The sequence below is a fragment of the Mercenaria mercenaria genome, unplaced genomic scaffold (assembly GCF_021730395.1).
Source record: "Mercenaria mercenaria strain notata unplaced genomic scaffold, MADL_Memer_1 contig_3679, whole genome shotgun sequence".
NCBI lineage: Eukaryota > Metazoa > Mollusca > Bivalvia > Venerida > Veneridae > Mercenaria > Mercenaria mercenaria.
Genome location: NW_026461841.1, coordinates 20,609 through 47,980, shown reverse-complemented (window position 1 = coordinate 47,980; position 27,372 = coordinate 20,609). Strand labels below are relative to the sequence as shown.

The 27,372-nt window shown below is 36.9% G+C and overlaps 1 protein-coding gene across 1 annotated transcript in view; it reads left to right on the top strand.

Moving 5' to 3' along the window:
• LOC128553293 (plexin-A1-like) overlaps positions 1 to 27,372 on the top strand; it is a gene marked incomplete at its 5' end in the record, with an annotated part of 59,076 nt that overhangs the window by 15,388 nt on the left and 16,316 nt on the right. Inside the window, 2 exons of the mRNA XM_053534424.1 lie at positions 11,116 to 11,306; positions 19,083 to 19,262. Coding sequence (XP_053390399.1) covers positions 11,116 to 11,306; positions 19,083 to 19,262 — 371 coding nt within the window. The remainder of the gene's footprint in view (positions 1 to 11,115; positions 11,307 to 19,082; positions 19,263 to 27,372) is intronic.

Sequence of the window (27,372 nt, the reverse complement as noted above, 5' to 3'; positions counted from 1 at the left end):
GTCAATGGATCTTCATGAAAATTGGCCAGAATGTTCACCTTGATGATATCTTGGTCAAGTTCGAAACTTGATTACGTGCGATCAAAAACTAGGTCAGTAGATCTAAAAATAGAAAAACCTTGTGACCTGTCTAGAGGCCATACTTTTGATGAGATCTTCATGAAAATTGGTGAGAATGTTTACCTTGATGATTTCTAGATCAAGTTCAAAACTGGGTCACGTGCCTTCAAAAACTAGGTCATTATGAGATCTTCATGAAAATTGATGAGAATAGTCACCTTGATGATATCTAGGTCAAGTTCAAAACTGGGTCACATGCCTTCAAAAACTAGGTGATTAGGTCAGATAATAGAAAAACCTTGTGACCTCTCTAGAGGCCATATTTTTCAATTGATCTTCATGAAAATTTGTCAGAATTTTATTCTACTCACCCTGGCGTCGGCGTCGGCGTCACACCTTGGTTAAGTTTTTGCATGCAAGTACATACAGCCATCAGTTAAAGGCGTATAGCTTTGAAACTTATTTTATCTTTTTCTAGGTCAATTACCACCTCTCTGGGTCAAGTCTTATAACTCTGACATGTATTTTGAGCAAATTATGCCCCCTTTTGGACTTAGAAAATTTTGGTTAAAGTTTTACATGCAAGTTACTATCTCCAAAACTAATGCAGATATTGATTTGAAACTTCACATGTGTCTTCGGGGTTATAAAACTAGTTGATAGCACCAAGTCCCATAACTCTGACCTTCATTTCGGCCAAATTATGCCCCCTTTTGGACTTAGAAAATTCTGGTTAAAGTTTTGCGTGCAAGTACATACAGCTATTTCTAAAAGGCATATAGATTTTAAACTTATTTTTGCTTTTTCTAGATCAATTACCAACCTCACTAGGTCAAGTCCCATAACTCTGACATGTATTTTGGGAAAATTATGCCCCCTTTTAGACTTAGAAAGTTTTGGTTAAAGTTTTACATGCAAATTACTATCTCCAAAACTAATGCAGATATTGATTTGAAACTTCACATGTGTCTTTGTGGTTATAAAACTAGTTGATAGCAGCAAGTCCCATAACTCTGACCTTCAGTTTGGCTAAATTATGCCCCCTTTTGAACTTAGCAAATTCTGGTTAAAGTTTTGCGTGCAAGTACATACAGCTATTACTAAAAGGCATACAGATTCGAAACTTATTTTTTTCTTTTTCTAGATCAATTACTAACCTCACTGGATCAAGTCCCATAACTCATACATGTATTTTGAGCAAATTATTCCCCTTTTTGGACTTAGAAAATCCTGGTTAAAGTTTTGCGTGCAATTACATATAGCAATTACTAAAAGGCATATAGATTTGAAACCTTTTTTTTCTTTTTCTAGATCAATTACCAACCTCACTGGGTCAAGTCCCATAACTCTGTCATGTATTTTGGGCAAATTATGCCCCCTTTTGGACTTTGAAAATTCTGGTTAAAGTTTTACATGCGAGTTTCTATCTCCAAAACTAATGCAGATATTGAATTAAAACTTCACATGTGCCTTCAGGGTTATAAAACTAGTTGATAGCAGCAAGTCTCATAACTGATATGCATTTTGGTCAAATTATGCCCCCTTTTGAACTTAAAACTCTTTTAATATTTAACCTTTTTGGGTAGCCCCATGTGGTTCTGGGACGATCTATGTATGAAAAGAATTGGAACCACTGCCTTACCCTTGCATGATCGTAAGAGGCGACTAATAGGGTCTTAACACTTGGTTTTGCTGTAACTCTGTGAATCCAGCAGGTATGCAAATTTTGATTCAGTACCTCATGTTTTTATTTCGATGTAAATGAGATGTGAAACCAAAATTTGTAGTCCTGTTTGGCGCCATATAACCTATACTGTGTTGTTGTGCCGTAAAACCCAAATAAATAAATAAATAAATACCTTTTTGGGTAATATTTTCCTGCTTCTGGGACAATATTTCGAATAGTCGAGCTTGGCTGTCTTACGGACAGCTCTTGTTATCTTGATGATATCTAGGTCAAGTTCAAAACTGGGTCACATGAGCTCAAAAACTAGGTCACTTTGTCAAATAATAGAAAAAACGACGTCATACTCGAAACTGGGTCATGTGGGGACAGATGAGCAATTCAGGACCATCATGGTCCTCTTGTTTAAATTTAATACTTTGTCACAGGCAAGATCTAATTAGGTCAAGGTCTGCCTCAGGTGAGTGATTTGGACCGCTTGTTAAGTAATGGCTTTATTACACTCCTGCTATATCAAATATGTGATAAATTAAGTTAATAAGATCCTGTTAAACTTCTACTGGCATTATTATCTTGATCATGCTTAAATCTGATCAAGATAAAATTGCAAACAATGCATGCAATTTGCATATGATCTTATAATTAATGCATAGACAACTCCTTGTGCTGACATTGATTTGTACTGCATTTTTGTCAGATACCTTTCCTTCTAGGTACTTATTTAAAGCAGATATTGGTAACTTATATTCCCTTATTGTATGTTATATTTCTTGTAACTTTCTGAAATAATCATATTTCAAATTCAACACCATAAGAATAGTCAAAAATAATTAATATCAAGAGGTAGAAGCGACGTATAGAAATGCATCGTAAATTAAGCGGGTGGGTACAAATTAAACAGTTAAAATAAATTAAAGGCACTCGCTACAGTTTTTCCGGACGGGTCGATATTTACCCCAACACCGTGCCAATTTGTAATCGATGTAGCTCACTGTAGTGTTGGTGCGGTCTTCTGTGCATGCCAGGAAGTGATTATCTAATGTCGCGTATGGCAAAAATTCGCAATTATTGTATGTTCGCATGTATTTAATGTACAAAATGTATAATATACTGACTAAAGGTTAGGGTAAGTATCACCATGGTTACAAAATATGTACATTTAAAGTACTTCTAGTTCAAATTGCTTCAATCCGACATTGTTATTTATACCAGCGCTCCAACTCTGCATTGAGTCACAGCTGTTTCTAATCCCGTACCGTACCCGTACCGTACATTCGTAAACTATAGGTTTTGTTAAAAAAAAAAAAAAAGACGGAAACTTTCATCGTTCTATGCCATCAAAATGCTTCAGAAACACCTTAAAATCCGCTTATTAAGAAATCTGCCGTTTGATAATTTTATATATATATTTCTACGTCATTTGCTCAAACACTGAAAGAGTAATTCGTACCAACCTGCGTTGTATAAATGCCCGCCACATCCCACCTCGTTGTAATTTGATTTAAGCGAAATCTAATATGGTGACCTATCAATTTTCTTTTTGTTTTAGATTAGGTAGACATAACCAAATGTATGTGCAGAGTTTGATTAAATTCTATTATGTAAAACTCGATAAAATAGCAGAAGTACCAACTTAAAACTGACAAAAATATTCAAAAATAGCCCTTGAGTCTGCTGAACAGTATTCCTTTCTTTACAAAATCATGTTCTTTTGATTTCTCTGAGCATGTTTCAAATAGATAGACTGTTTTCCGTTATAAAAATGCTTAGATAATCAAATTTATGCTGATTATTGTACTTAACTGAAATAAATTTTAGGATTACAGAAATTTTGAAAAATGTTTAAAATAGCACCATATCTTGGGGCAAATTAAATTGAAACAAAGCCGGTGACCTAGTATTTTTATTTCATTTTTCAATACATCATAACATGATCTTTTAATACAAAACATTTCTTCAAAATCTATTATTGAGAAAAAAAATACGAAACTGTAGCTAGCGTCCTTAAGTTTAATTTTTCTGAGAAAGTGTAAACATAAACATTTGAAATTGGCTTATTTAATGACATGATATCCAATATTATAAGCATTTTTACTGATTTTTAGCTCACCTGTCACAAAGTGACAAGGTGAGCTTTTGTGATCGCGCAGTGTCCGTCGTCCGTCCGTCCGTGCATCCGTCCGTCCGTCCGTAAACTTTTTGCTTGTGACCACTCTAGAGGTCACATTTTTCATGGGATCTTTATGAAAATTGGTCAGAATGTTCATCTTGATGATATCTAGGTCAAGTTCGAAACTGGGTCACGTGCGGTCAAAAACTAGGTCAGTAGGTCTAAAAATAGAAAAACCTTGTGACCACTCTAGAGGTCACATTTTTCATGTGATCTTCATGAAAGTTGGTCAGAATGTTCATCTTGATGATATCTAGGTCAAGTTCGAAACTGGGTCACATGCAGTCAAAAACTAGGTCAGTAGGTCTAAAATAGAAAAACCTTGTGACCACTCTAGAGGTCACATTTTTCATGGATCTTCATGAAAGTTGGTCAGAATGTTCATCTTGATCATATCTAGGTCAAGTTCGAAACTGGGTCACGTGCCATCAAAAACTAGGTCAGTAGGTCTAAAAATAGAAAAACCTTGTGACCACTCTAAGGTCACAATTTTCATGGATCTTCATGAAGTTGGTCAGATTGTTCATCTTGATGATATCTAGGTCAAGTTCGAAACTGGGTCAAGTGCCTTCAAAAAACTAGGTCAGTAGGTCTAAAAATAGAAAAACCTTGTGACCACTCTAGAGGTCACATTTTTCATGGGATCTTCATGAAAGTTGGTCAGAATGTTCAACTTGATGATATCTAGGTCAAGTTCGAAACTGGGTCACGTGCGGTCAAAAACTAGGTCAGTAGGTCTAAAAATAGAAAAACCTTGTGACCACTCTAGAGGTCACATTTTTCATGGGATCTTCATGAAAGTTGGTCAGAATGTTCATCTTGATGATATCTAGTCAAGTTCAAAACTGGGTCACGTGCGGTCAAAAACTAGGTCAGTAGTCTAAAAATAGAAAAACCTTATGACCACTCTAGAGGTCACATTTTTCATGGGATCTTCATGAAGTTGGTCAGAATGTTCATCTTGATGATATCTAGGTCAAGTTCGAAACTGGGTCACGTGCGGTCAAAAACTAGGTCAGTAGGTCTAAAAATAGAAAAACCTTGTGACCACTCTAGAGGTCACATTTTTCATGGGATCTTTATGAAAGTTGGTCAGAATGTTCATCTTGATGATATCTAGGTCAAGTTCGAAACTGGTCACGTGCGGTCAAAAACTAGGTCAGTAGTCTAAAAATAGAAAAACCTTGTGACCACTCTAGAGGTCACATTTTTCATGGGATCTTTATGAAGTTGGTCAGAATGTTCATCTTGATGATATCTAGGTCAAGTTCGAAACTGGGTCACGTGCCTTCAAAAACTAGGTCAGTAGGTCTAAAAATAGAAAAACATTGTGACCACTCTAGAGATCACATTTTTCATGGGATCTTCATGAAAGTTGGTCAAAAACGATGTCATACTCAAAACTGGGTCATGTGGGAAGAGGTGAGCGATTCAGGACCATCATGGTCCTCTTGTTATTCTTTTGTGATCGTGCGGTGTCCTTCGTCCGTCCGTGCGTCCGTCCGTAAACTTTTGCTTGTGACCACTCTAGAGGTCACATTTTTCATGGGATCTTTATGAAAATTGGTCAGAATGTTCACCTTGATGATATCTAGGTCAAGTTCGAAACTGGGTCACGTGGCATCAAAAACTAGGTCAGTAGGTCTAAAAATAGAAAAACCTTGTGACCTCTCTAGAGGCCATATATTTCATAAGATTTTCATGAAAATTGGTCAAAACGTTCACCTTGATGATATCTAGGTCAAGTTCGAAACTGGGTCACATGCCATCAAAAACTAGGTCAGTAGGTCAAATAATAGAAAAACCTTGTGACCTCTCTAAAGGCCACATTTTTTCGTGGGATCTTTATGGAAGTTGGTCAGAATGTTCATCTTGATGATATCTAGGTCAAGTTTGAAACTGGGTCACGTGCCGTCAAAAACTAGGTCAATAGGTCTAAAAATAGAAAAACCTTGTGACCTCTCTAAACCATATATTTCACAAGATCTTCATGAAAATTAGTCAGAACGTTCACCTTGATGATATCTAAATCAGGTTTGAAACTGGGTCACATGCCGTCAAAAACTAGGTCAGTAGGTCAAATAATAGAAAAACCTTGTGACCTCTCTAGAGGCCATATTTTTCATGGGATCTGTATGAAAGTTGGTCTGAATGTTCATCTTGATGATATCTAGGCCATGTTCGAAACTGGGTCACGTGCGGTCAAAAACTAGGTCAGTAGGTCTAAAAATAGAAAAACCTTTTGACCTCTCTAGAGGCCATATATTTCATGAGATCTTCATGGAAATTGGTCAGAATGTTCACCTTGATGATATCTAGGTCAGTTTCGAAAGTGGGTCACGTGCCATCAAAACCTAGGTCAGTAGGTCAAATAATAGAAAAACCTTGTGACCTCTCTAGAGGCCATATTTTTCATGGGATCTGTATGAAAGTTGGTCTGAATGTTAATCTTCATGATATCTAGATAAAGTTCAAAAGTGGGTCACGTGCCGTTAAAAACTAGGTCAGTAGGTCAAATAATAGAAAAACCTTGTGACCTCTCTAAAGGCCATATTTTTCATGGGATCTGTATGAAAGTTGGTCTGAATGTTCATCTTGATGATATCTAGGACAAGTTCGAAACAGGCTCATGTGCGGTCAAAAACTAGGTCAGTAGGTCTGAAAATAGAAAAACCTTGTGACCTCTCTAGAGGCCATAGTTGTGAATGGATCTACATAAAAATTGGTCAGAATGTTCATCTTGATAATATCTAGGTCAAGTTCGAAAGTGGGTCACATGCCTTCAAAAAGTAGGTCAGTAGGTCAAATAATGAAAAAACGTTGTGACCTCTCTAGAGGCCATATTTTTCATGGGATCTGTATGAAAGTTGGTCTGAATGTTTATCTTGATGATATATAGGTCAAGTTTGAAACTGGGTCAACTGCGATCAAAAACTAGGTCATTAGGTCTTGAAATAGAAAAACCTTGTGACCTCTCTAGAGGCCATACCCTTGAATGGATCTTCATGAAAATTGGTCAGAATGTTTACCTTGATGATATCTAGGTCAGGTTTGAAACTGGGTCACGTGCCTTAAAAAACTAGGTCAGTAGGTCAAATAATAAAAAAACCTTATGACCTCTCTAGAGGCCATACTTTTCATGGGATCTGTATAAAAGTTGGTCTGAATGTTCATCTTGATTATATCTAGGTCAGGTTAGAAACTGGGTCAACTGCGGTCAAAAACTAGGTCAGTAGGTCTAAAATTAGAAAAATCTTTTGACCTCTCTAGAGGCCATATTTTTCAATGGATCTTCATGAAAATTGATGTGAATGTTCACCTTGATGATATCTAGGTCAGTTTCGATATTGGGTCACGTGTAGTCAAAAACTAGGCCAATAGGTATTAAAATAGAAAAACCTTGTGACCTCTCTAGAGGCCATATTTTTCATGAGATCTTCATGAAAATTAGTGAGAATGTTCACCTTGATATCTAGATAAAGTTGAAAACAGGGTCACGTACCTTTGGAAACTAGGTCAATAAGTCAAATAATAGAAAAACGTTGTGACCTCTCTAGAGACCATATTTTTCAATGGATCTTCATGAAAATTGGTCAGATAATATCTAGGTCAAGTTCAAAACTGGGTCACATGAGCTCAAAAACTAGGTCACTATGTCAAATAATAGAAAAAACGACGTCATACTCAAAACTGGGTCATGTGGGAAGAGGTGAGCGATTCAGGACCATCATGGTCCTCTTGTTTCAGAAGTTATTCAGCAGTATTATTTTCGTAATCAGTCGCCATATTGATGACGTGATTTGCAGATCCAGTCGCGGTCCCCACAAGAGATACATACATATTGTTTTTGTCTTAGACCAAGGAATAATTTTGTAGCTATATTTCTCAACTACTTTCAAGTGGGATTACAAATGGCAGTGGACTAAACAGTAAAAATCATTAACAATTACACACTAGCATTTGCTCCATATAAAGGCACAGTTCCCATACTGTGTTAAATTGTTCAACCACCCATACTTCTGTCAATAATACAGTGTCATATTGATAATAAATTAAATTATGCAAATGAATGACTCAAAGATTACTCTTGTCTAAAAGTATTTAGCTTACCGTCAACAACAATCAATTAAGTGTCTTCAAATTCAGTCATGGACCAGTTAAAAACATTTCATGAACTGCCTACTTCATCATTTGTTAAGGAGTATACTTATGTCCCCCCCCACCATCCCACCCACACACTGGGGGAGACATACTGTTTTTGTCCTGTCCATCTGTCACACTTCATTTCCGATCAATAACTGTAGAACCATTTGATCTAGAAGATTCAAACTTCATAGGGTGGTAGGGCTTATGGACTAGCCAACCCCTATTGTTTTTGGGGTCACTCTAGGGCTTGAGCTAGGGAGCGACTTGAGCGAAATAGTGGCTTTGTAGCTCCCCACTTCGCTCTAATCTAACATCAAAGCGAAAATCAAGTCGCCAAATTTTTTTTTATCCACACGCCTCCAGTTATCCGCTATCGGCCTGTTGACACTTGACTGGAATACACGAAAACATAATTTAAGCTCCGCCTACTTCAGATTATGTTTTGTAAACTGACTGTTGATAAACAAAGCAGTAGGGATTTATATTACATAAGCTTACACATTCTTTTTTGACCTTTAGAAAGTATCTTACCGTGACTGGCTCGAGTAATTTCCTTAAATCCACTTAATTTTACTCGTATTTTTTAAAACCCAAACTTCAGAAACATAATATTATCACTGACACTTTCTGTGAATAAAATAAGGTAACTGAAATTTATGCAAATTTTTGACACCTGCCATCAGAAACTGGGTAAACCTGTTTGACAACTGTTTCTTTTAATATGTGCAGACACCAGCATATCAAAGAGACACCAGCAGATCAAAGAAGAGGTGTATTCTGTGTGATGTCATAGTGATGTCACTGCTATTGACATGTATTTAATTCATACACTTGTCATTTAAAGTGACTGACTGGGAGCTTGATTTATTTTTTGCTGATATGGAATTAACTTTTTTAAATTGTATTCCTATTTAAAGGGTTCTCTTGGTTTGGGCAATCATTGCAAAGTGGGAAAAAAACTTGAATTTGCAGTTTAAACATATTTTATCCTACCTTCATGCAAAATAAAGGCAAAAATCAAGGGGTCAGATAAATTTTGCTTTATCTGGTCAGTGACTAAATAAAGCTTGGCGGACTACTTTTTGGATTTTTTTTTTAACACGACGCCATCTTGTTTTTGAGAATAACTGCTAAAAGACATATTTATGCAATTATTTTCATAAACGCGCTTTTATTAGGTATGTTAGACCATCACAGATGTATAGTGTGTGCATACCGTACTTGCAATTACTACAAAAAGTTTTTATAACGGAAACGCTCGGAGAAACAGAACGGTGACTCATGTATAGCGTTAGCTTTCTACTCGTCAATCTAGGAATATATTGCATCTGTAATGGAGTGTTATTGAATAAAATCATCGAGGAAACGGTTTGCCTATTCGTTTTGTCAAGCGGCGATTTGGTGTGTATATAAGTCTCGTCAATCGTTTGCTTGGTGAGGATGGGCAATCCGACATTCAACTGAACTTCGGACAAAACTTCACTTGGCAGCAAATTAAAATTATTCTTTAATGTTCAGCAGAACAGAGAAGTCAGACACAAAGCAGAACAAGGTTAGCCTTTGTTTTTCGGCTCTAATTTTATAATATTTTTATTTTAAAGACCTGTTTGTGTAATGGTGGGGCGTATTAATTTCTGTGCAAGACAGACTCAGATCTAGTTGGTGGTAAATTTTGAATTTTAATTAAAGAATGATTTTAGATCAGAAGGTAGGATAAATAGAACATTAGGTTACTGTCTTATAAATTTAAATTTATTAAGTTCGTCTACGAAAAAATAAAAGACTCGGCAGAGCCTCGACTTTTATATTTTCTCCGACTCACTTAATAAATTTAAATTTATAAGACAGTAACCTAATATTCTCTATAGATTCACAAGGTTTGAAATGATTACTTTAAATTAATAAACAAAGACAGGAAATAATAAAAATAGTAACTTATATTAAGCATAATTAGTTCCTTTTTCAACTTGCATGTCATGGTGCTAAAATCTTTCCCATTTTCCCTAAAATCTCGCCACTTCTCCCTAAAATCTCTCCACTTCTCCCTAATTTTATCTGAGGGAGAAGTGACTTCTCCCTAAAATCTTAGCCTAGCTTAAGCCCTGCATTCCATCAGAGGTCAAAGTCACAGGAGCCTGAACACAAGAAACCATTTCTGATTACTTACTTGAGAACCACTTGACCCAGAGGGTGATAGGACTTAACAGAATAGATGATCCCTGTAGTTTCTGGGGCCACTTGAGCAAAGGTCAAGGTCGCAAGGTCACATGGGCCTGAACATGGAAAACTCTTTCCCATCAATAACTTGAGAACAACTTGACCCAAAATGTTGAAAGTTTATAGGGTGATTTGACATACATAGTAGATGACCATATTGATTTTGGGGTCACTGGGTCAAAGGTCAAGGTCACAGGGGCTAGAACCTTGAAAACTATTTCCAATCCATAAGTTGAGAACCATTAGTCCCAGAATGTTGAAACTTCATGGGATGATTGGACATGCCAAGTAGATGATCCCTATTGCAGCCAATTATCAGTGTCTCTTTGACTTTGACTCCTGTCCTGTATTGACTTCTTGGCTACTACTACTAGGCTTTTCGGGAGACATGCGCTTCTCTTCAAAATCATCTTCTAGTTAGTATTATTTCTAAAAGTTTATACAGAATTACCACTAAAATAGAATATATTCCTGTTACCTGGACAACACCACAACCAGATGTGCTTAATAATACAGTTTTCTCCCTAAACATGGTTCAACAACACCTGGATGTAATTAACTTGCTAGACCATTACAAGGTCATGGTTTAAATCAATTGATTTAACTTTTAGAAAATGTCAATGTTTTTTTCCTATGAACAGGACAATTCTGCCTTTTCTTCAGAACTTGTTTGCAGCCTAGGTTAAAAAATCTCAGTACGTTAAAGGATAATCTTGGGATTTATTGAGAACAGGAAATATTCCTGCATGGGGATATTCAGTGTTTGCTAGGCAAATGGTTTTGAAAATGAAAGCAGTGGAGTTCCTTTAAAGGCTTAAGTTACTATTTTCTTTTTCAGAATGCTACATTTACAGAAATAAGTCCCAAGTTCGGACCTGTGGTTGGTGGAACGCAACTTACAATATATGGAGAAAATCTTGGAATAGGAAATCGCCATGTTAAAGTTGCTTTAGGACCCAATGCTCTATCTCTTTCTGATTGTCTTGATGCAAAAGTGAAGCCAGAGACCAACCTTGATGCTACAAGCAAGTAAGTTTCAACTTTAATTCTAGCATAAAACTGCTGTTCTTGTCACTTTTCGGGAGTGTTTTAACAGGAGAGAAAACGTGTGTAAACAGAGAGATTCTCGCGCTCACATGCTGTTATAACACCTTTTTATATATGCGTATATACGCGCATTTCATGGAAATTTAATGACGTTGAGTGACATTGTATTCATTTATCAGTTTTTACGTGTTTTATGCTAGAATAGCGTTAGCGCATGTTTATTTCGTGTTATAACATCTGCAGAATCCCTTGGGATACATTGGTACCCTCGCCCTAACGGGCTCGGGCACCAACCAATCCCTTGGTATTCTGCAGATGTTATAACACGAAAAAACATGCGTTATCCCTACAAACATGTGCTAGTATTTTGACACACAGGAATAGTACAATCATTATAAGAAATGGTATCAGTGAGATGAAGTTTAAACATAAATGACGCCTTGATAATAATTTATTTATCTACTGTTTTTGCACTTAATTTTTTAGCTCATCTGAGTACAAAGTGCTCAAGATGAGGTATTGTGATTGCTCACTGTCTGGCATCAGTACACACTTTCCTTTAAACAACATCTCCTAAACCACCTGGCCAATTTTGATGAAACTTTACAGGGATGTTCCTTGGATGGTCTTCTTTAAAAATTGTTTAAAGAATTGAATTCCATAGAGAACTCTGGTAGACATGGCAACCTAAAGAAAAAAATGTAAAAATCTTCTTGTCCAAAACCGCAGGACATAGGGCTTTTATGTATGGTATGTAGCACCATATAGTGGTCTTCTACTAGTCCAGTAAAATGATGTAAAAATACTTCAGAAAATGGGAAAAGCACAAACTTCATAAATAACTACTTTAGGGCAAAACACAAATGAGCATGAGACCCACTCCAAAAAATCCAGTGTGGTCGAAAAATCCAAGATGGCTGCCATGCATGTATATATTTTCAGAAATACCAAATATTATCTATAAAACTTCTTAGACACTTACAGTCATCAGTATAATTAGCTAAAAATCACCTGTTTGAATTTATTCAAACATATTCTATTAACAGAAATACCGCTCTTTCAACAAAAATGAGAATAGTTGTCTCCCTTGGATAAAATTTGTTTTAAGCAGAAGAAAAGTCAGAATGCATTAATGTGAGTCAAAATAAAGTATATAATGGTAACTGGCATATCAAGAATGTTTAAAATGGCAAAAGTCCTGTGCAGAACTTTATACAATTGTGAATTATTATAAATACATTCGAACTTTGTTAACTGGAACCCGTCAGGACTTACAAAATATATTTGAGTTATCGGTAGTTTCAGTGATAGAAGAATATATTATAAAGGAATTTGGTTGTGACCTGACGATAGGTTCAAGTGAAGAATGGTGTTCGAATTATCAGAGTTTGAGTCAACAAAGTTTGTCTGTAGTGTCTATTGGTGAATAAATGACTTGTGTTTCACTTTGTCATTAGTTTTCGCGACTCAGAATTTGTTAGTGTTGCTGTTTTTATTGCAATTTATTTACACTAAGAGAACTAATGACACTTAGTAAAACTATATAATTCATTAACTATGTTAGTGCGATAGACCATGTGAACATCTCTGGCCTGTTAGACCATCATGATTTCTTTAGGAAAAGGTCATTGCCAGTTGATCAGCATAATCAAATGTTCCTGTAATATTCTGTTTTTGTCAAATTGTAGCACATTGTGCCATAACAATAGTTTTATAGTTTAATGTCATAAGCATATAATGTACAGTCACTTATGCCCTGATCACTTTCAGACGAAGACCATGAAGACCACACTGCATCCTGAAAATTTTGACGCGATGGGGACAGGGGTCAAACTTGAAAAATGTGCAGTTCTAAAGTTCATACTGCGCCCTTAAAACATCCTTGCCAGGTTCTCACGGCGGCAGACACGTTCACACTAATTTTCTTACCACGTCCATCTTCACGTCCAATGCATTCTTACTACATTCTTAGTAAGACCAGTCAGATTGCACCTCTCGCTTACCATGCTTTAACCATGCACTTATCACCTTCTCACTGCATTCGTCGGCTACTTATAAATACTACGCCTTGTGCTCTTTTTCATTCCTTCTGCAAGTTATATTGTGTCCGCATCTACACTTGACAACAATCAAATACAATATACGACAAGCCCCCCCCCCCCCCCCCCCCCACGAAGAAATCAGAGCAGTCTGATAGAGAGGCCGTGGTGGAAAAGGCAAAGGCAGCGTGAACCATATACGAAGGTCCTCTACAAGCTGCCAGTGCTGCTGAGTCCGTGATTATGTGGTAATTCCCTATGATGTGCAATCATACCCATTGCTGGTTGAAAACGAAGTGATGGGGAATTGGATCCAGTATTCATACTCAGTTCTCAGAATCCGAAACAAACACGGTGAGAACCTGCTGCAAACGTGACATAGACATTGTCATAGCACACAAGCGTAGATAAGTCGTAATGAGAACTCCATTGACGTAGCAAGAACGTATTGACAATCCAGTGACAGCGCAATGAGCGCGCCATGCAGTCTTTCCCGTCTGCACCACGCTTGTTCTGTGTCCTACTAGGTTTTAGTTACATCATTACTACATCCTTATTAAGTTCTTCCTGCTTCCTGATTCGACCACGTCCTCACTACTTTTGATTTGAACATGTTCAAAGTTCGACCGCATCCTCTACACTTGTGGAGACCATAATTATCATGTTCTTATTGGTGTCTACTGTATTCCTTCTACATTGTACAAGTTCTTACTGGTCCTGCCAGTTTTTAGGACGTGGTGGGAGCGTGGCCGAGTGTGATGGGTGTATAAATTAGGAGCAGAATCTATCATTTCTACAAAAAATGTGCTCTAATATCTATTTCTGGACATTTTTACTGAAATTAAAATATATTAGATAAGGACATATTAATTGTGAGTACTTGAGGATTTATCTAATGAGCATATGTATTCGAAACACAATTTTAATACCAATTTACTAGTTTTAAGACAACAAATATTATCTATTTACCCTTTGTAAGGCTATACCACTACCAGTTAAGCAGTCCAATGTAAGAATAACACTGTCTTGTCAATCAAAACTAACCAGTACAGCTCGCGCTTACCGGTGAATCAAGCTTTTAAATGCGTTTTCTACACCTTCCTACAAACAAACTGTTCATATAATATTTCTGTGGTATAGATGGAGGCTTTTGATACTCTTCTTTACAACAAAACATGTCAAGTAGCTGATCAACCATCTGTTTACATAAAGATTAGGGCTATAGTATGCATTCCTGCATTGTCTGCTACACCTCTTGAACATACTAAAAAAGGTTGCCCATTAGGTCGGGCACATATGGGAGTCAGGTGTTCTATCACTTTCCTAAAATTCCAAGTCAAGATAAATAAGGCTGACCAGGGATATCTTTGATATATTGGAACCTTTCTAATAGTTTTGCCTCAAGTACCTGAGTCTCCTACCAATATCTCCTCAAGTGCATTTGCAACCTAGATAAAGGATGTCGAGAAAGATATAATTTGTCAAAAGTGCTGAAATGCTCTGCACTGCCTTATTTAGTTAACTAAAGTTGTCGACAATCTCGTGCTTGTGTGTACTGACACAAGTATCTGACATGTACTTTATTCCAGATTTCAGCTCACTGTTCAGAGTAATATATTTCGCAGAATAGTTACTAAGTGTTGTCCATAAAAGCAACTTTTATATTTTCAGCCTTACTCTTCTTTGTTACACAGTTAACATTACATAATCAATGATTATGTGATCAATTTATTATGCAGATGTTGTGACTGCGGGTGCATAATAAGGAACGTTGTTTCATTTGATCCTACTAGCCCATCACTACAATCTATTCTTGCATTTCGAAGTCCCAAACTGAAAGGATTAGTTGTCTTAATTGGTGTCATAGGAACTACAATTTTATATAGATACTAAGTTAATTGACCTTCACATTCTCCATATTACCTACCATCTATAAACAAGGTTTCATAAAGAAGTCTTTAGAATTTGCACTTTTGAAGTTATTGAAGAATCCTCCATTTGCGAATGATGGACGGACATACAGACGGACAAAATGATGTACAAAAGGAGAAAATAAGATAACAAGCATGTTTTCAATTTTTCCTCCTATGTATGTAAACTTTCTCAAGAAACGATCACTCCTAGTTTTGAAGAAATGCAGGATGACACTTTTTGTCATATTCGTGCACTATTTGTTGCCATAGCAACAGCATTTGTTGCCATAGGAACAAATTTAAATGACATTGGCATTCTCCACATTGCCATCTATCCATGTACCACATATCATGAAAAAAATCTGCTATAGTTTTAAAGTTATTGCAATATCCCACTTTGCATGGCTGACGTTTCATGGCTGATGTATTGACATGAATATGGGGGCAACCCATAAGCCCCTTCTGGCTAAACACTGGTAAGGGAATAACTACAATGTTTCAGTATGCTGCTGTGGAGGGAATGCAAGTAAAATAATATAAATTACATATAGTAAAACAAAATATCCTTTAAAATATGAAGACCAACCAAAGATAATATTAAACTAAGTTTTAAAGGCTAGATTTTAGCCGTTACCATGGAAACAGTAAGAAACTAACATCATTTGAATTGTTGTTTTTGCATTTGATGCAAATTTAGGATTTATTTTATGATATACATTTATATTTGGTGCATTTTGGGAATGAATGTAAATATAATGACCTTTCATTAGAATCTTGTAAGGTAAATATTGAGTTTTGGCGGCCATTTTGGAAAATGGCTGCCGTATCGGCCATCTTAATAGATATCAAATGGGTCCCATGAAAAAAATGTTTTTTATACTTGAATAAAAAGCTGTGCCAATTTTGGTGCTTTTCCCATTTTCTGAAGTATTTTGGCGTTTTCTGTTATGAATTGATCGGACTATACCAAGATTATTCAATTATCCCCTAGGTTCACATATGACCCCACCCTGGGGGTCACATGGTTTACATAGACTTATATAGTAAAAACTGTTTTTATCTTAAACTACAGTTCCTAGGGCTTTGATATTTGGTATGTAGCATAATCCAGTGGTCCTCTACCAAGATTATTTAAATTATACCCCTAAGAGTCAAATATGGCCCCACCCTGTGGGTTACATGGTTTATATAGACATATATAGGGAAAAACTTTGAAAATCTTCCTGTCCAAAACCACAGGGCCTAGGGCTTTGATATTTGATAGGTAGCATCCTTTAGTGGTCCTCTACCAAGTTTGTTTAAATTATTGCCCTAGGGTCAAATATGACCTCACCCTGGGGTTACATGGTTTATATAGACTTATGTAGGGAAAAACTTACAAAATCTTCTTGTCCAAAATCACAGGGCCTAGGGCTTTGATGTTTGGTATGATGCATCGTCTAGTGGTCATCTACCAAGATTATTCAAATTATTCCCCTAGGGTCAAATATGGCCACTTGGGGGTCACATGGTTCACATAGACTTGTACAGGGGAAAACCTTAAAAAGAATTCTTGTCATAAAGCATAAGAGCTTAGATATTTATGTTTCCTCCCATATTGTCCGAGCAACTTAAAAGAAAGAGAGGGCCATCTAACTGTAAAGAGAACAAAAGAGAACAATAGCTTCATTCCATTAACAATAGATTATAGGGCCAGGGTCCTCTATACAACAAAAGAAAATGACAAAAGAATTGGCCCCCTCCTTCATTTCGGTGGCACGTCCATCTGTCACACTTCATTTTCGATCAATAACTGGAGAACCATTTGACTTAGAACCTTCAAACTTCATAGGATGGCAGGACTTATGGAGTAGATTACCCCTATTGTATTTGGGATGGCTCCATCAAAGGTCAAGGTCACAGGGGCCATCCATTTGTCACACTTATTTTTGAACAATAACTGGAGAACCATTTGACATACAGCCTTCAAACTTCATAGGGTGATAGGGCTTACAGAGAAGATGACCACTATTATTATACCCCCACCAAACATATTTGGGGGTGCTATATAGGAGTCAGTTCTGTCACGTCACGTCCTGTCGCGTTGTGTCCCGTCCCGTCCCGAAATCTATATCTCAGTTATTACTAAATGGATTTGATTCAAACTTAAAATAGATGTTCCACCTTATCACCCACATCATATGACACAAGGTCCATAACTCTGACACCAATTTTTCCTGAATTATGCCCCCTTTTACTTAGAATTTAAGGTTAATTTTGATGCATTTTCACTATATCTCAGTTATTATGTCTCCCACCACACAGTAACATCATAAAATTCAGGTCAAGTTCGATTTAAATTGCGCCTTCTTGTGGCCATGTCTTTCTTATGGTTGCCATTCTTCTGTCACAAGAGCGTATTGTGGGGGTATTCGTCACTCCTGTGACAGTTCTAGTTAGCTCACCTGAGCAGTGCTCAGGTGAGTTTTTGTGATCGCTCGATGTCCGGCGTCTGTCTGTCGTCTGTCTGTCGTCTGTCAACATTTAGCTTGTATATGCAATAGAGGCTGTATTTTTTCAACTGATCTTCATGAAATTTGGTCAGAATGATTATCTTGATAAAATCTAGGCCAAGTTCGAAACTGGGTCATCTGGGGTCAAAAACTAGGTCATAAGGTCAAATCAAAGAAAAACCTTGTGTATGCGATAGAGGCTGTATTTTTCAATTAATCTTCATGAATTTTAGTCAGAATGATTACCTTGATGAAATCTAGGCCGAGTTTGAAAATGGGTCATCTGGGGTCAAAAATTAGGTCACTAGGTCAAATCAAAGTAAAACCTCTTGTATTTGATAGAGGCTGTATTTTTCAATTAATCTTCATGAATTTTGGTCAGAATGATTACCTTGATGAAATCTAGGTCAAGTTCGAAAATGGGTCATCTGGGGTCAAAAACTAGGTCACTAGGTCAGATCAAAGAATAACCTTGTGTATGTGATAGAGGCTGTATTTTTCAATTAATCTTCATGAATTTTGGTCAGAATGATTACCTTGATAAAATCTAGGCCAAGTTCGAAAATGGGTCATCTGGGTTCAAAAACTAGGTCACTAGGTCAAATCAAAGAAAAACCTTGTGTATGTGATAGGGGCTGTACTTTTCAATTAATCTTCATGAATTATGGTCAGAATGATTACCTTGATGAAATCTAGGTCAGGTTTGAATATGGGTCATCTGGGGTCAAAAACTAGGTCTTTTCATTTCAGACCTAAATTGAGACTTTGTTTCTACAAATTTAATCTGTTATGAAAGTTTAAAGTTAGAACAAGAGTGAGCTTTTGTAAGATAGCATGCTCAACAGTGATTGACTCTGAATTAAAGCTTTGCCAGTAAAAGGGGCATTAAAGCTTTGCCAGTAAAAGGGGCATAATAGTCAATAGCTTTGAATGTAACAGAGATATTAGACATTATGTAAAACTTTTAACCAAAAAAAATGTAAGTTAAAAAGTGGCATATATAACTCTGTCAAAATTCAAATCAAGAGTTATGAGGATTGTTTCTTTTGGTGTAGGCTTGTATACATTATTGTGTGGCCAAAAATGTTGGATTTTGCCTCTGAGTTATGTGTCCGCGCGCTTAATTTATGTCGATAAAAAACCTCCAGTTTTGAGACCCCAACTCCAGCTGAAAAATGGCAAACCTCCAGTTTTGGGATTCTGAACTTATCACATGTATGCATGTATAGGCATACATTATAAGGTTCTGCCTTATTACTTCTAGTAGGAAATATATTTAATCAATACTTAATAACAATTTGGTTTTCTTTTCAGTGCAAATTTCACTATTCAGTGCAGAATTAAAGTTGTTCTGAACGATACAGAAAGAAAGAGTCTTGCTACAGCATATATTTCTATAGATGGAACTTTAGTTTTAGCTAATGTGCCAGTAAATTTTACATTTCTGCCTAATCCAGAAATAGAACAAATTTCACCAAAGAAAGGAACTGTCAGGTAAGTCTTTTTAGCTTGCTTGAGAACAAAGTGCTCATGGTGAGCCTTTAGGATTGTGGATGTCCATCATCCGCATTGTCTTTAATGAGCATCTACTTCTAAACCACTATGCCAGTTTCAATCAAAGGAATATTCCTTGGATGGTCCTCTTTCATATTTTTTTTCAGATCTAGTTCATTCATATAGAATTCTGGTTGCAATGGTAATAAAAAAGAAAACTGTAAAAGTCTTTTCTCAGAAACCCCTTGTTTCATTGTGAAATACATTCACAGAAATGTTTCTTGAACACTCCTTTATCAAAATCCTTCAAATTATTGTTTCATTAAAAACATATGCCTAAATTTCCAATATAGCTATACGGGACGTCTTGAAAAAAATTTTCATCGAAACTGCTGGTCTGATTTTAAAAATATTTTCAAAGCAATATTCCATAAGTGACCCTCTAATCTGTTTCATTAGAAAACGGGGAGAGGGTAGTTTTTAGCTTGACTATTCAAAAAATAGGTAAAGCTGTTGGACTAACTCCTGCATTGGCATTGGAACCTGAACTATGAAAACGGTTTCCATCAAAACTTTGTAGCATAATTTGAGCCGTGCCATGGAAAAACCAACATAGTGGCTTTGCGACCACCATGGATCCAGACCAGCCTGCGCATCTGCGCAGTCTGGTCAGGATCCATGCTGTTCGCTAACAGTTTCTCTAATTGCAGTAGGCTTTAAAAGCGAACAGCATGGATCCTGACCAGACTGCGCGTATGCGCAGGCTGGTCTGGATCCATGCTGGTCGCAAACCCACTATGATGGTTTTCTCATGGCATGGCTCATTTACTAATGAAATAGATGACTTATGGATTAAGTAAGTCAAAGGTCAAGGTCGAAGGGGCCTGCACCGTGAAAAGGTTTTACACCTTATAATTTGAAAATTTTGCCCAGTAACTTGAGAATTAGTTGATCCAGAACTTTCAAACTTGGTAGCATGATTGACTTATGAAGTAGATGTCCCTTACAGCATTTAGGGTCAGTAACTCAAACCCCGTTAACCTTAAAAACAGTTCCTGTTCAGTAACTCAAGAACCACCTGACCCAAAACCTTCAAATTTGGTAGTATGATTGGGTTATGAGGTAGATGACTATTGGGGTCAGTAAATTAAAGGTCAAGGTCACAGGGGCCTGAACCTTGAATTTCTGAAATAAAATATGTTTGAACTAATGTCACAGTAACCTCAACATTAAAAACTATTTGTGCGCGGTTACTTGAAAATCACTTGACTAAGAACCTTCAGACTTGATAGCATGATTGTGTTTAATGAAGTAGAAGACCCCTATAGTTTTGAGGTCAGTAGGTCAAAGGTCAAGAACATAGGGGCCTGGAATTTGAAAACGGTTTCTGCCAAATAACTTGAGAAGCTCTTGACCGAGAACTTAGTTATAAAGTAGATGACCCCTATAGCTTTTAGGGTCAGTAGGTCAAAGGTCAAGTTCACAGGGGCCTGAACCTTCAGCCAAATAACTTGAGAAACACCTGACCACTTGACCCAAAACCTTCAAACTTTATAGTAAGTCAAACACAGGGGCCTGAACCTTGAAAAGGTTTTCTACTCAATAGTTCTAGAACCTCTTGACCCCAAAATTTCAAGCTTAATATCATGATTGGGCTGATGAAGTAGATGACCCCTATTGTATTCTTAGTCAGAAGGTCACTGGTCAAGGTCACAGGAGCCAGAACATTGAAAAAGTATTCCACAAAATAACTTGAGAACCAATCGACTTAGAACCTTCAAACTTGATAGTATGATTTGGCTTATGAAAAAGATGACCCCTTTTGTTTTTTAGTTCAGTAAGTCAATGGTCAAAGTCACAGGGGCCTGAACCTTAAAAATAATTTCCACCCAATTTGAGAATAACTACCCAAACTTCAAGACTTAATAGCATGATTGGAATTATGCAGTGGAGGGCTTGGTCACTTATCCCTATATATATATTTATATATATGCCCAATGGGTCTTTTTTGCCATATATTGTTTATCTGTGTACTGTTTAAAAAGACCCAGTAAGTGGAAAGAGACCCAGCAATTACATGAGATTCATTCTGTTATTGTCGGGTCTCTTTCCACTTATTGGGTCTTTTTTTTCCCATTTATTGTGTCTTTTTGAACAATACATAGACCCAGTATATATATTGGTGTATGTGTGTGTGTGGGTGATCAAAAACTGAAGGCCTGATTTTAAAATATTTTCACACAATAATACACAAATGATCCTTAATTTCACACAAATGGTCCTTATGTCACCCTCTACCAAGATTGTTCAAATTATACTGACTCGTCAAAAAACATGGCTGCCAGGGAGCGTGGTCACTTTTCCCTATATGTACATAGTGGAAACTTTAAAAATCTTTTATGAAACTGCTGGGCCGATTTTAAAATTATTTTACACAAATGGTCCTTGTGTGACCCTCTACCAAGATTGTTCAAATTATTCTAATTTGTCAAAAAACCTGGCTGCCACAGGGTGTGGTTACTTATCCATATATGTATACAGTGTAAACTGTAAAATTTTATGGTATGAAACTGCAGGCCTGAAATAATTTTACACAATATAAGAGTCCTTGTGTGACCCTTCTACCAAAATCATTCAGATTATTTAGATTCATCAAAAAAAAATTTAGCCACCTTTGTTCATCGTAATTTTTGTCGAGCCCACTTGCGGATGCGAAGACATAGTTGTCCAAATGGCTGTTCGGTGTATGTGCATCCGTCCGGACCATAACTTCACGGCTACTGAACGCTAGCGCCACCACCAAATTGTGGTGATAAGGAAAAGAGCTATCGACATTTCCGTGGTGCAGCTATGGCCCGTTTCTACTTGTAAACATGTGAGTAAAATTTATATTTGATCTTATATTTTTACTGATAGAACTTTTTTCGAAAATCGGGGAATGTAGTTCCGTGTAACAACACTTTTACAAGAGGTTGGCTGTAATTTCATTAAAATATTATGCAAATTGTGGTGCCAGGAGCTTTTCTCCTGAATTTGACAGTGGCATATTTTCATATATGCTACTATTCGGACACCATTCCGATGATAAGACACACTGTAAAAACATACCTGCGCATGCAAATCGTGTAGAACTGAATAACACGTATTCCAGTACACCAAAGAATTACGAAAAACACAGTTAAAAAGTTAAAAACACGACTATTTTGGAAAATGGGGGCGCTATCACCCAAGTGGTGGCGCTATACAGTAGTGGTGGCGCTGTTGTATATGATTAGTGGCTGATATATTCAATTTAAAAATATGAAAATGTCTGACTGCAAGCCGCGGAAATTTCTACAATAATTGATGTTACCAACCTATCCCACACTACACCCAAATTACGTTACTCAACAAAATACATGTAGTAACCTGTACATGATCGCAAAATAATCTACATGTATATGGATTCAGATTGTGCATCTAAGCTGTATTGATTAATCATATTTAATCGATTGGAATTGAAAATGTACTGTATTTTTTAGAAAGAATTGTGAAAGTATGGTCTTTTGTTTACAATGCATGCAATCGACGTAAAAATACAAAGGCAAGTAACTTTCAGAATCTAAATATAACAAATAAATTCTACACAAATCTTTGTTTGAAATAAAAGTATTGCTACTATTTTTCATGACCTGAATTTAAAGTACACTTACGTTTGTATTTAGGTAGAATATTTAAAGGTTAGAAAATAAGTCTACACACATTTTAAACAAAGGAAATTTACTTTGACTACAAGAGTCCCAAGGGTCTGTGAGTATTTTGTTCTTTTTTTTTCTTGGATAGAGAATGTTTCATAAAGATAAATAAACTATGATCGTGTTTTTCTTTCTTTAATAACATGATTCCTTGCAGGAATATTATCAGTTAGAGAATGTTGGTGTTTGTTTTGTTCCGGATGCGTCAGCAGTTCGTATTACTGAATGCCGTAACAGCGCCACCACTACTGTATAGCGCCATCACTAGAGTAATAGCGCCACCACTTTTATAAATCCTGGAATATTTCTTCTAACCCGAGATTCTATTATTCATGGTGTGTGCCTATATAGTTATTTATCATTTTTACACTATTTGCATGCGCAGGTATGTTCTTACAGTGTGTCCATTAATCGAAATGGTGTTCGAATACTGGCCGATATGAAAATGTGCGACTGTCAGATTCGGGAGAATAGCTCCTGACACCACAATTTGCATATTATTTTAATAAATCACAGCCAACCGCTAGTTAAAGTGTTGTTACACGGAACTACATTCTCCGATTTTTGAAAAAGTTCTATCAATAGAAATATAAGATAAAATATAAATTTTACTCGCGTGTTTACATTTTCAAACGGGCGATAGCTGCACCACGGAAATGTCGATAGCTCTTTTCCTTATCACCACAATTTGGTGGTGGCGCTAGCGTTTAGTAGCCGTGAACTTTGACATGCATGGAGCAATGTTGTTTATATTTGGCATGAATGTTAACCACAGTGAGACGGAGTGTCGTGCGCAAACCCCAGGTTCCTATCTCAAAGGTCGAGGTCACAATTACAGGTCAAAGTTCAAATTCAAAAATGACTTTGTCCGGAGCATTTCTTCTTCATGCATGGAGGGATTTTGATGTAACTTGGCACAATTGTTCACCATCATGAGACGGAGTATCAAGCGCAAGAACCAGGTCCCTAGGTCTAAGGTCAAGGTCACACTTAGAGGTCAAAGGATACAAGAATGACAACTTTGTCCGGAGCATTTCTGCTTCATGCATGGACGGATTTTGATGTCGCTTGGCACAAATGTTCACCACCATGAGGTGGAGTGTCATGTGCAAGAATCAGGTCCCTAGGTCTAAGGTCAAGGTCACACTTAGAGGTCAAAAGTCAGATATAAGAATGACTTTGTCTGAAACATTTTTTTTGTTGCATAAAGGGATTTTGATGTAACTTGGCACAGTTGTTCATCATCATGAGACAGAGTGTCATGTGCAGGATGTAAGAATTACTTCCCTTTGTTGTTACTATAAATAGCTTATATTCGTAACTTTCTTATTACTAGTCGTAGGGAAAAATCAAGACCACTTTTCTGTAGTACAACATGTATGTTACATCCAATTTTCAGGTGAATTTTGACCTATCTCTGCTGGTGAGGATTTTTGTGTGGACTTAGAATTTTTTTTTTTTTTTTAAGATTTACGTCCCTTTGTTGTTACTTTAAATAACTTATAATGTAACTTTTTACAATCTCTTTTTATACGCCCGTTTGAAAAACGGGACGTATTATGGGAACGCCTCTGGCGGGCGGACAGGGCGGCGTCCACAGACTTTTTCCGGAGCATATCTTCTTCATGCATGGAGGGATTTTGATGAAACTTGGCACAGTTGTTCACCATCATGAGACGGAGTGTCATGCGCAAGAACCAGGTCCCTAGGTCTAAGGTCAAGGTCACACTTTGAGGTCAAATTCAAGAATGACTTTGTCCGGAGCATATCTTCTTCATACATGGAGGGATTTTGATGAAACTTGGCACAATTGTTCACCATCATGAAACGGAGTGTCATGCGCAAGAACCAGGTCCCTAGGTCTAAGGTTAAGGTCACACTTAGAGATCAAAGGTCAAATTCAAGAATGACTTTGTCAGGAGCATATCTTCTCTTTATGCATGGAGGGATTTTGATGAAACTTGGCACAGTTGTTCATCATCATGAGACGGAGTGTCATGCGCAAGAACCAGGTCTAAGGTCAAGGTCACACTTAGAGATCAAAGGTCAAATTCAAGAATGACTTTGTCCGGAGCATATCTTCTTCATGCATGGAGGGATTTTGATGTAGTTTGACACAGTTGTTCAGCATCATGAGGCGGAGTGTCGTGTGCAAGAACCAGGTCCCTAGATCTGAGGTCAAGGTCACACTTAGAGGTCAGAGGATACAAGAATGAAAACTTTGTCCGAAGCATTTCTTCTTCATGCATGAAGGGATTTTGATATAACTTGGCACAAATGTTCACCACCATGACATGGAGTGTCATGCGCAAGAACCAGGTCCCTAGGTCTAAGGTCAAGGTCACACCTAGAGGCCAAAGGTTAGATACAAGAATGACTTTGTCCGAAGCATTTCTTCTTCATGCATGGAGGGATTTTGATGTAACTTGGCACAATTGTACACCATCATGAGACGAAGTGCCATGCGCAGGTCCCTTCTTTAGAATTACTTCCCTTTGCTGGTACTGTAAATAGCTTATATTGCAACTTTTTCATTACTAGTCCTAGGGAAAAATCAAGACCACTTTTCTGTAGTACAACATGCATATTACATCCAATGTTGAGGTGTATTTTGACCTACCTCTACAGGGTAAGGATTTTTGTGTGGACTTACAAATTTTGTTTGGATTTTTTTTTATTTTTTATTTTTTTTTTTTTTTTTTTTTTTAAGATTAACTTCCCTTAGTTGTTACTATAAATAACCTATACTGTAACTTTTTTATAATTGACCGTAGGAAAAAAACAAGATCACTTTTCTGTCGTACAACATAGATGTTACTTTCAAATTTTAGGTGTATTTTAATGTATCTCTACTTGGTAAGGAGTTTTTTTGTGGACATAGAAAAACAAAAGAATTACAATAATTACTAAACAACCACAGAGTTAAGATTTCATTTGCAAACACAGCTGCTATTTGCTAATTTGCTGCGATGAGCATATATTGTGACATTCTTGCACTCTTGTTTTATTTGGCATAAATGTTTGCCTCAATGAGACAGGGAGTGTCTTGTGCAACTCCCAGTCCTTTTGACAGCTGGCGGGCTCGACATGTTGTCCGTGGGCATCTAGTTAGGCAGTAGGCCCAGTTATAAACTAATTTTACGCAAATTTTTCTTCGGTGACCCTTTAGGAAGATTGTACAAATTCTGCTTGTCAGAAAACGTGGCTTTCACAGGTTGTGGTCACTTTTTATATATGCAAAGGGACGTCTTATGTTATGACGCTGGTGTCCTTCTGCTCATCCGTTAGCAGTTTTGTGTCCGCTCTGTAACCCTTGAACCCCTTAAAGGATTTCGAAGACACTTGACACAATTGTTCACCACATCGAGACGACTTGCAGAGCGCATGTTTTGGATGGTTTGCTTCAAGGTGAAGGTCACACTTAAGGGTCAATGGTCATATGCCTTTGTTTCATGTCCGCTCTGTGGCTCTTGTACCGCTTGAAGGATTTTAAAGGAACTTGGCACAAATGTTCACCACTTTGAGCAGAGCGCATGTTTCAGATGTCAAGGTCAAGGTCACACTTAGGGGTCAAAGGTCATACCATTGGGCATATATTGCTCCGCATTGTAGTGCTCTTGTTCCCTATATTACCTGCCCATATTTATAGTTGAAACTTCTAAAATATTCTCGTAAGAAAACACTGGCACTATTTCAAAATAATTTCACAGACATTTTCCTAACATAACCGTCTACCAAAACTGTTCAACAAGCAGCGTCATCTAGGGCCATCATGACCCTCATGTTTCATATTGTCTTTCTGTATCCTGTACCATCATTCTCCCAAACACACCCACACACGTAGAGCACTCATACTTACTTAGTAGAAACTTATTAAGCCCATTTGCCCTTACATGATAATTTATAGATAAAAGAATAAATCTACTAAAGCTGTTAAGCAAGCTATGAAACTCAGGTAAGTGACCTAGAGCCATCATGGTCATCTTGTATTGTAGTACTTCCACATTTATGTACATACCTTACAATCACTATGGGAAACTATGACATTGAAAAGAATATTCAGATAAGTATTACTCCTGGCAAAATTTACTACTTTAGATAACAGTTGTAACAGCCTTTGGACATTTCTTATTCTTAGCCAGTAAGTGAAATAACATCTTTACATACAGCTGAATTTCTATAAATTTACAACTGCACCAAAATGAGTTTAGAGTTACTGTCTTGTCTTCCATCATTCCCTTTGTTCATCATGCTAAATTTAACTTAAAAATGGTTAATCAGATTTTTGTCAATTTATGGATTTGTTCAAAACTTAACATCTGATCATTTACACTAATGTATTCACATGGCACTTAATAGAAGGTGGTGCTTTTAGC